General features: G+C 36.8%; 1 protein-coding gene across 1 annotated transcript in view; it reads right to left on the reverse strand.

Annotated features, from left to right (window-relative positions):
- The window catches only part of VPS45 (vacuolar protein sorting 45 homolog), a 70,773-nt gene extending 62,594 nt beyond the window's left edge, over nucleotides 1-8,179 (reverse strand). Inside the window, exons 1-4 of the mRNA XM_052637156.1 lie at nucleotides 8,003-8,179; nucleotides 7,240-7,374; nucleotides 4,514-4,574; nucleotides 963-1,042 (exon numbers count right to left, since the gene is read on the reverse strand). Of these exons, the coding sequence (XP_052493116.1) occupies nucleotides 963-1,042; nucleotides 4,514-4,574; nucleotides 7,240-7,374; nucleotides 8,003-8,095 (369 nt within the window). The 5' untranslated portion in view covers nucleotides 8,096-8,179. The remainder of the gene's footprint in view (nucleotides 1-962; nucleotides 1,043-4,513; nucleotides 4,575-7,239; nucleotides 7,375-8,002) is intronic.
- Nucleotides 8,180-11,306: the final 3,127 nt, after the last annotated feature.

The following is an 11,306-nucleotide window of genomic DNA, read 5'->3' on the forward strand; positions in this document are numbered from 1 at the left end:
ATACAATCAAATTGGAGGAAATACAGGTATTAAAAAAATTGATCAATTAACAATTAAGTAACAATAGTCAATGTGAGGGAATTAATAAGACAATTATAGAATAGAAGCAAAAATAAATCTTAAAAAAAACCCAATCAAAAAAAAAAGTTGTGTAAGTATACATATCATATTTAAGGAGACTTTTCAATTAGTAAAAATAAAACACTGCTAAAGATATACAGTGTTACACTCAGATGAGTAAGAACATTGCTGTCCAGTGTATTCTCATGAGGGAGAATGTGATTTAACATAGGTCTTCTTTTTCATTCATTTATCACCTAGCACATCTTTCTAAAAATCCAAACTTGCTTATCTGTTCCCCTGAGGATGATATTCTTCACTGAGGTGATAAATGTGTTTAAAACATTTGTGATAAATGTGTTCAAGAACACTAAAGGGTTTAAAAAGGAAAAGGTAACATGAAATGTTCTAATGCGAAGTATTTCATAGCATGGAGAATATTGAAGAGTTTCCAAGTTTTAACCTAATGACCAATCTGCTTATTCCCAAAGCAAGATAATCACCAACAGAACTTAAACAAACCTCATTCATCCTTTACCTCCTACTCTCTTCTAATCAAACATAAACTATAACTGTGCAGATGAACATTCTTATAGCATAGCTCATAAGACTACCTTTATAAAACATAACTGCCTCTGACTTCAACACTGTGAAACCCTCCCTACCAATCCAGTACCATTCCAATCTCCTTATTCCCACTGACTTCTTTAATTCTATTCCCATTCAATTTGATACCTCTTCCAAACTTCCTATATATATATGAGTAAAGTGTGATGCAATGCACATTTATTGTGTCCAATCAACAGCCTCCTTTCTTAAGAGATAGCACTTTTCTTATTTATAGACTCAAATGTTTAGAAAGGGCCAATAAAAGAGATGTGCTAGAGGAACAATATATTTACCTGAACCTCAGCCACAACTTCCTGTTCATCAGCTTCAGCTAATGACTTCACATCACTCTTGCTTATCACATTACTGAAATCTGAAACAGACATGTAAGTTGTGGTTTACTCAGAGGAGATAATTTTTGTTACAATTAGACATAAAGGGGCTTGACAGTTAAAGTCTAACTAAGTGAAGTTTAGTATATGTGGTACTATACTTTACATTGTGGTATAAGTCAAACACCTTCACATTGGAGTGAATAACACAAATATGTTTAAATCTGTAAATTCATAATACTAAAAAAAAAGGAACTATCATTATAGGCATTGGAAGATGCCAGGGAACCAAATCATTATATTGAAAAGATTGAATACTTAGAAAATAATAAGTATTTGTCCTTTTATATCCTAACTGTACCGTCAGATAACCAAATAGTATTAATAGATGAGGGGAAACTCTATATAGCAATTTTCCAGCTAAAAGGCAAAGCAGGAATGATAACGATTAAATTAAAACACCATTTTTTTTTCCAACTCCTAATGAATCAATGGATGGAACTAAATATTGGGCATTAACCTTTGCTAGTGTCACAGTAAGACAATCAACGGAAGCACACAACACTGCTGATGAAACATTCTTGTCAAAAAGAAATCAAATCTGAATTTAATTAAACCTGTGTATCCAAGTACCAATTTATAGGAACTGAAGGATAGTTCTTTAAATTGCAAAGGACATGTTAAACTATTCCATGTGGATGTAATCAGCAAGATCCAGGCTGTAACAGAAGGAGGTGGTTTTGTGGTTTCTTCAATAAATAGACTGTGTGGGGGTGAATTTAGAGAGAGGAACTATAGAAGATTAAAGAAATTTCAACCGTGTATCTTCCAATAGCAATGTGTGGACCTAACTATGATCCTAATTCAAACAAACTGAGCAGGAAAAAAAAGGCATGAAAGAATTTGAAATTTGAGCACTGAATGAATACTTGCATAAACAGGAATTACTTTTCATTGTCTGGATGTACTAATGGTATTTTAAAAAAATGAGTCCTTATCATTTAAAGTTGCACATGGAGATATTTATGGATGAAATCATTCAATCTGTTAGATTTTCTTCAATATAATGTTGACGAGGGAGTAGATAGCAGTACAGCTAAAACAAGATTGGTCATGGTACAGTAACTGCAGAAACTGGGTGATGGGTACATTGGGATTTATTAGGCTATTTTGTTTACTTTTGTATATATTTGAAAACTTCCACAATAAAGTTTTTTTAAAAATAAAGGATGGGATACTAATACAAGGTATTTACTACACATAAGAATATACAAAAATAAAATTTTTAAAAAATGACATAAGCAGAAGGCCAGTTTAGTGCTGATATAAATTGTGCTGAAAGTCTATAAAGAATAAAATCACTATATATAAACTCATTTTAGTTTATTTCAACTAAATAAAACTGTGAAATTGCTCCACCCAAGACCTTTCAACAGTCTATTTTTCCTAGGCTTAGTGCTAACTACTTTAACATATATAATTTTTTTCTTTGACTTCATAGATTCATAGCCTAAATCAATCTCAAGAACCAGAAGAGTAAATACTAGATTTATTACTCATTATTAATCTTGGCCACTGTATCAGATACTCTTCAGAAGAAAAAAGGGTCTTTTATCTCATGATCTATTCACTTTTTAGCTAAGAGACTCAGCAAAACAGTGATTCTATTAAATGTGCACATAGATTTGGCAGCATGGAGAATCAATCTCTTTCTATAAATGTGTGTGTGTGTGAGTGGCTGAATACCAAAGTTTCTATATTTTCCTATCCTAAGAGACCTAGCTTGTAATCAGACTAAAAAATTACTGAATGACTAAATATGTATCAGAATGGCTAAAATGAAAACCAGGGACAACACTAAATGCTTCTTAGGATACAAAGAAATTAGATCGCCTGGATATTGCTATTGGAAATGTAAAATGGCATAGTCATTCCAGAAAACATTTTAGTAGTTTTTTAAAACATTAAACATGCAGCTACCATATGATCCAGCAATTGATCCCTGGGAATTATGTATTACAGAGAAATAAAGACTTATGTTCACACAAAAACCTGTACATAAATATTTATAACAACTTTATTTGTATTAGCCCAAACTAGAAACAACTCAGATGTCCTTCATTATGTGAACAGTTAAACAAATTATGGTATAGTCATACCATGGAATAAATTAAAAAAAAATTTTTTTAATCAAGTATTGATACACAACAACCTGGATGAATTGTTAAAGAATTATGCTGAATGAAAAAAAGCCAATTTCAGAAGGTTATATACTGCATGATTCCATTTATACAACATTATTGAAATGACAAAATTATACAAATGGAAAACAGGTTGGTGGCTGCCAGAGGTTACTGAGGAGGCTGGGATGGGAGGAAAGTAGACAAAATGCAACATGAGGGATCCTAGGAACATGGAAATACTTTGCATCCTTACCGTATCAATGTCAATATGGTATGATGTGATACCGGACTACAGTTATGTAAGATGCTTCATTAGGGGACACTGGGTAAACAGTATATGGGATCTATGTATTATTTCTTACAACTGTATGTGAATCTACAATTATCTCAAAAGAAAAAGTTTAATTGAAAATGAAAACCTGTGATTATTAACCTAAAAGAAAACAATGACAAAAACAAACGCAGGATAATAGAAATGAATAAAATTGCCTATTTCTACCTCCTGAGGTTGTTTTAAAGGCTGAATAAAATAATATATGAGACAGTTTTTATAAAATACAGTGTCTTATCACAAATGTTAATTTTTGGTACCATTATTAAATTGTAATATATCCTGAAGAAAGTATGTATGTCTTAGGCTATAGTCTAAACCCCAAAACTCCAAAGCTTTTAAGTAACCTACATTAATGTTATAAAGATCAATAATGACATCTAGAGGAGAAAAGATGTAACTTCCAAAGCAAAATGTATTAGATTAAAAAAAAAATCCATATAAATTGTATGATAACTACAAACCAAGTTTATTTCCAGGCCTTCACCTCTCTTCCCCTCCCCAAAAGTTGTGCAAGTAGGACATATATATCTGATGACTTTTATTTTCAAGTATTACATAAAGTTGCAAAGAGAAGAATGGTATGTAAACTAAATCTCTGCTTTTCCAACAAACTCAACTATATCCTCCCTCCAAATAAATCGGCTTCTATGCCTCAGTTCATAACAGTGTAAAATAGGAATAAGTATATATACATTTTTTGGCAAAGGGGAATGTCAAAGTTAACTACTTATAACTTTTGACTTATAAAGAAATTCGAAAGGCAAGGTAAAACTTAAATTTTTTTTTTAACCTAAGCAGTCAATGATGAGTGGAAACCACATTTAGCTCTCAGAAACAGAATGCTGGTCCAATACTGGTAATACTTCGAAGGACAAAACACCCACCAGACTCTTAAGAGTGATGGATTCAATTAATTTACTGATGATATGCAGTAGCTAGTAGAACATATTAGCTAGGATTTAGTTACATGATTGAACAGGTGAAAAAATACTTACAAATAAAATATATACTGTATTTAGGTCTTCGGAGCTCCTGAATCAGATAATCCACATTCTCCTAGAAAAGAAAAGAACAAGCAAACAAAATGAGAAAAAACGCTTAAGTGATGAAGTAATAAATATGTATCATCCATTGATTTATTTAAGTATTTACTAAGAGTCTACTGAGCTGAGGTCTAGATTAAGTGTGCCTATGTCGGGAGGGGTGAGGACCGGGGATAAAAGAGATACATTAAATATAATGATCAAATCATATGTGATATAGCTGCACTGCTCTGGCCAAATTAGTTATTAAAAAACATAAAGTACAGAGATGTTGAAATACAACATAAAATAGATAATAATTATGCAAATTTGCCTCAAGCTATTTGTCTGTAAATTTGTATTCATCTGATCAAAATTCTTATTTTTTTGTAGAACATCAAAATTTGTCTAAAATTTTTTAGACACATTTAAAAACCAACATTCAAGAGAAAATACAGTTAATTAAATTCACTTGGGCTTTTAACTTATTGGGACCAAAGGTGGCAAAACTGCAGTATTTTTGAAGTATTTATAAACAGTAGGCTAAGGCCTTTTGTATAACTGCATTATGTAAAAATGAAACATGAAATTTAGAAATAAAAAACAACTGATTTTCAAATGGTCAAAACATAATTCCAATTACGTAAGATCATAATGCAGGTTTTATCTACTTTTGAAACTATAACTTATGGCTAAATTTCAGTATAAAGTTGATCTCCGAACTATACACGATATAAAATATCATTTCTGAATGTTAAAAAACCATACATTTTCTTACAGAATGAAAAGTAATGTAAGCAATACATATTCCTTGTTAAATGGAAAAAAAGACCTTTAAAATTGTCATTTAAATTTTAAACTATATTAAAAATTAACTTTAAATGTAATCTTAAGGAAAAATTGTTTCTAAGAACACATTTTGAACTTGAGAGAACATATACATAAGGCTATGAAAGAGCTTCTCTAATAAAAAAAAGTTAGGCAATGATGGACTAAATTATCTTTAAGACCCCTCTCAGAACCAAAATTTCATGACTAATAAGAAACAATCGGAAACTACTGTAACAAAACAATTACTTGATATATTAATTAATTCAGAACTACTTATTAAGTATCTGCTATGTGGTAGACACTGGGGACATAGTAGTGTGAAAATATGGATATCATCTCTGCTCTCCTGGTACTGCTGGTACATGAAAATATTAATTAATCATACAAACCATATGAGACTTCAACCATGACAAGTGGTAGGCTGAAGATGGTGCTATAAGTATTTATAAGAGGGGGGTTTGACCTGGTCAGCAAGGCCAGGAAAGATTTGCTTGAGGGAGTGAAGATGGTCCAGGAAAGCAGAAAAACCTGTGCAAAGGTCTGCGGCGTGATGGAATATAGTGGACTGAAAGAACAGTGTGGCTAAGACCAAATGGGGAATGGTTTGAAATGAGGCTATAGAAATAGTAGGAACTAGACCATACAGGACCCACTCCAGTGTTCTTGCCTGGAGAATCCCAGGGATGGGGAAGCCTGGTGGGCTGTCGTCTATGCGGTCGCACAGAGTCGGACACGACTGAAGTGACTTAGCAGCGGCAGACCATACAGGGCCTTGCAGGCCACACTTAAGGAGTTGTGTCTTTATCATAAAAGCAATGAGAAATCATTCAAGGATTTCAAGCGTGGTGACATAGTCAGATTTGCATCTTGGAAAGTACATAATATACAAGCACTGGAGTTAAGAACATAAATATAAAACAAGAGAATATACAAAATAAGACACAAAGAGTAAAGGATTTTTAAAGGAGGATTCAAGTTAGATTTAGAAGATAATGAACAAAAACTGACAGAAGGCTGCTTGCTGCTGCTGCTGCTAAGTGGCTTCAGTCGTGTCCGACTCTGTGCAACCCCATAGACGGCAGCCCACCAGGCTCCGCCATCCCTGGGATTCTCCAGGCAAGAACACTGGAGTGGGTTGCCATTTCCTTTCCCAATGCATGAAAGTGAAAAGTGAAAGTGAAGTTGCTCAGTCGTTTCTGACTCTCAGCGACCCCATGGTCTGCAAGCCTACCAGGCTTCTCCGTCCATGGGATTTTTCAGGCAAGAGTACTGGAGTGGGGTGCCATTGCCTTCTCCGACAGAAGGCTAAAGAACCTTTAATTAGGAGAAAAGAACAAACAGAGGGCAGGAGTGAGCATGTAGAAGGATCATACAAAGGCCTATTTGGCTGCAGTGGAGGAGCAGAGACAGGACATCGAGAATGAATACCTAAGGGCAGACCAGGCCAGCTAGAGGGCTCTGGGGGCTACTAAATATGTCAGGGAAGTAAAATTAAGCCATTAAAGATTCCTGAACATAGATATGAATAAAATGATAAAGACTTAAAACACTGACATAAGTATGTAAGATTAAATGGTAATGGTGTTCAGTGTGATAGGTGTGGAGTTTCATTCAGTTAAGGAGATGTGGGTCTCAGGGCAGTTAGCAGCATTGCAAGTAGCTGAGAACCTACAAAACATCTTGAAGGAAATCTAGCTGTGAGAAGTGACTGAGATATGGAAAGGAGGAAAGTCATGGTTATAACTGAGAAGCCAGTATAATTATGATGCCACAAACAATGATAACAGAAATTTATTTTGTCTTCATAACACTTCTGGATCATAGTGTGCTGTATTTGCCTAAGCAGATGGCAGCTGTTTATGTAGTACCTTGGTAGGGCGAAGAAAACAAATCGCTTTCAGGTGTTTCATGATCTCTCGATTTTGAGAATCAATGCGTTCAAAAAGGTACACTTCCTTCTGGAGAATTTCTGATTGTGTGTATACCATACTCACTATGCCAGTCTGTAAAGAAAAAAATCAACTAATTTTATGCTAGTCCAGAATAATAAAAACAAGCAGCAATACCTAAGACTTAAAAAAATTTTTTTTTCATTACTACTACTTACTGGGATAACTTAAATACTAACATATGTAATAACATTTACTGAGCATCTAAAATAGTAAGTAATGTACCAAAATGAAATGCTCTCTCTGAAAACGGACAAACCATAAACAGACAAATAAAAACTTTCACACCACCAAAGAGTTTTTTTTTTTTAATTTTGTGACCGATAAATAATAACCTGTCATCTCAGTTTGAGCTCTAATAGCTTTACTTTAAAAACACAACGCTGAGTGGAAACAACAGGGCAATCCCAAAGTCTTCCCAGTGGTCTGTCTTATATATCATTTCTTGGCACAGGCATTTAGAAAAAGATTTCTGATTTCAATCAATTGTTTTGGGTACAAGAAGACTCTCTGGCAGTGGTTAGAATCATTCAGAGTGAAAACCATCTAGGCAAGCTTTATAAAGCCTTTCAGTTCCATGCTAAACTTACAAATCTTTAATTAAATGCTAAACCCTGGAATGGGACCAGCTATTGCAAGGGAGGAGGGTTCCCCCCCAAACACTGAGCAAAAGCAAACTCACCGTCTCTTTATCCATGAGAAGTACTTTCATGCCAGGTCCGCTGTCCTCTATCATTTTGGAAATGTATTGCTTTACAGCAAAAACCACGTTCATGGTGGCGAACTGACAGGTTAGCCCTATAGCTCTTCCCACCCCCTGTTTTTCTTTCTAAATCAACCCCCGTTCTTTTGGCCGGGTCTCAGCAACTTCCTCCCCGGCCAGCTCTGGCTTCCGGAAGTCCGGGCAGCAGTGGTCTCGGGAGTTGTAGTTCCGCTACGCGGTCTGGGGAACCCAGCCTCCCGACTGGATGGACGAATTCAGCAGAGACACCCCGCCAATCCCGGACGTGATTCTGATCCACCTCCAGCCTCGATGCTCAGACCCCTCCCCGCCCTTAGCCTCGAGGCCTGGCCGCGGCTTGCCACCCCACCTGCCGGCTTGGGGAGAAGGTGGCGCCTCGCTGTGTGGAGGAACTTGGTATACGGCTGGCTCGGATGCACGCACGGCAGAGCTTCGACGTGGTCGCTCTTTGCCATTAACGCTTTCTTGGGTGGTAGTGAAGGATGAAGGGAAGGGAGGAGGTCTTCTGTTCCCCGCAGATTCACGGCACTTGGAGGGACAGCGTTTGGTAATATCTGCTAAACAGTGCCCTAGATTCGTCTTCCTCGGCTTCTTTGGGTCATTAACAAGGCGAGGACACTGCCCTGCAAAGTGAGGCCCAAAATGGTTTTCCGAAGACTGAGGGGCATCGGAAGTTGAACACGTTTGTTGAACAAACGAACAAAAGGAATAGGATATTCTGGGAGAGGTCTCAGATCCCCTAGGAGAGCCTGGAGCTGTGGTCTGCCGCTGGATCTCGCAGGCTGTGGGTCCAACGGAGCCAGGAACCTCCCAGTTTTGGGGGCCCTGGGTTTTTAGATTCCGTGGGCTTCAACTCGCCCGGGATACCGGGGACCTGTGATGCTGAAACTGCGGGCAGGAGCAGTGAACAGGGTCAAAAATGGGTAGGGATCATATACTTGGTTGGGCTAATGCAGAGAAGCGCTGGGATTTTAAGGAAAAACTCAAAAATTTTATTTAAGAAATGACAAAAACTAAACAATGAATCTTAAAGCCATCAGCTTCCAAATATCTGCCTTTGTATTTATACCCTACGCGTCTTCTCTCCATCATGCCGTTTTTCAAAAAGGAGGGTAAATAGTTTTCTGCACCTTTGCGTTGGGGAATTGTAAAATCAGGAACATAACAAGAAACAACTGCAAGAAATCAGTGACTGTAATTGCTTGTAAATATTTCTACCAAAAAAGTAACCAGTGTTTATTGGGCTCACAGTTTAATCAATACATTCAACATCACCAAATCATTATTCTTTCATTCTATTGTGTGAAGTGTAGAGTTAAAACTACACCCGGAGCACGCTAACATGAATCTGGCTGTTAAGTTTATTTTATTAAGCTTTGTGTACAATTTTCAAATCCTTTACAGGAGATCAGAAACCGCTTGAAATACCATAGGTTTTTGTCACCTCTAAAGTTTCTTTCCTTTTCAGTTTTTCTACCGCATAAATAAAACTTCCCTTTTGGCATTCTTTTCTATTTTTGAGGTACATTTTGCAAGAAAAGTTATATTAAAGTGAAAATACGAATCTTTAAATGGATACAAATGAGAAGAATCTTAATATCTAAAAATTCTGTTTTTTAAAATGTTATTTGAATTTTTAAATACAATAAATATTTTACTTAAAGTATAATACAATTTAAAATATAGAAAACAGCAAACTTGTAACTGAAGAAGTAACTGCAGATCTTGTAAGTTACCAATAGTTGAAAATTCTCTCCTGTCATTGGTTTTTGTTTTTTCTTATCAATAATTTGGGCTTCCTTGGTGGCTCATTGGTAAAGAATCCACATGCTGGTGCCGGAGCTGCAGGTTCAATCCTTGGTCCAGGAAGATCCCCTGGAGGAGGAAATGGCAACCCATGCCAGTATTTTTGCCTGGAAAATCCCATGGACAGAGGAGCCTAGCAGACTACAGTCCACCAGATCACAAAGAGTCGGACACTACTTAGCAATTGAACAATAGTAACCTATAATTTGAATTTCAATGTGGTATAAGATTGTTTTCCAGTTTATTCATTTTTCAGAAGAAACAGGGAGAGAGTCTTGTCTATGAACTCTGTGCTTTTTTTAGACAATTGTCAGTTCAGTTCAGTCGCTCAGGCGTGTCCGACTCTTTGCGACCCCACGAATCACAGCACGCCAGGCCTCCCTGTCCATCACCAACTCCCGGTGTTCACTCAGACTCACATCCATTGAGTCCGTGATGCCATCCAGCCATCTCATCCTCGGTCGTCCCCTTCTCCTCCTGCCCCCAGTCCCTCCCAGCATCAAAGTCTTTTCCAATGAGTCAACTCTTCGCATGAGGTGGCCAAAGTACTGGAGTTTCAGCTTTAGCATCATTCCTTCCAAAGAACACCCAGGGCTGATCTCCTTTAGAATGGACTGGTTGGATCTCCTTGCAGTCCAAGGGACTCTGAAGAGTCTTCTCCAACACCACAGTTCAAAAGCATCAATTCTTTGGCGCTCAGCTTTCTTCACAATCCAACTCTTATGTCCATACATGACCACTGGAAAAACCATAGCCTTGACTAGATGGACCTTTGTTGGCAAAGTAATGTCTCTGCTTTTCAATATGCTATCTAGGTTGGTCATAACTTTTCTTCCAAGGAGTAAGTGTCCTTTAATTGTCAACCTGTAAGTAATACATGGACACTGTATCCGTTTAAGTATTTATATTTAGACAATTATAACATTTTAGAGGGGGAGGAATATGCCTATTTTGACAAGACTTACTGACTCATTCCATTGCCCATGAAATTCCACTGATGTCAGTGGCAGTGTTATTTTATATGTGGCTAAGATACAGTATTTAATAGAATGTAAACATTTTATACAAGATGTATATTTAATGGATGTTGTGATGATCCTGAAGTTTGGCAACCTATTTCCTTTTTGAAGAAAACTAAAAGAGCCATTTTAACTGTCTCCAGATTAAGAACTTCTTTTGTATTCCCATCCCTCTAAAAATAGGACTGAAAGAAACAAAGATCAAGTCTCCAGCATAAACCCAGTGACTTGTTTTGTTGTAGGCAAGACATGGCAAATCCAGAAGCTAATATGAAGTACCTTGGGTGTGAATTAACTCGTTTCAGTCCTCTCTGATTCTTTGCAACCCTAAGGACTGTACCCCACCAGACTCTTCTGTCCGTGGGATTTCCCAGGCAAGAATACTGGAGTGGGTTGCCGTGCCCTTCTCCAGGGGACCT

This window comes from Budorcas taxicolor, chromosome 3, assembly GCF_023091745.1.
Source record: "Budorcas taxicolor isolate Tak-1 chromosome 3, Takin1.1, whole genome shotgun sequence".
Lineage (NCBI taxonomy): Eukaryota > Metazoa > Chordata > Mammalia > Artiodactyla > Bovidae > Budorcas > Budorcas taxicolor.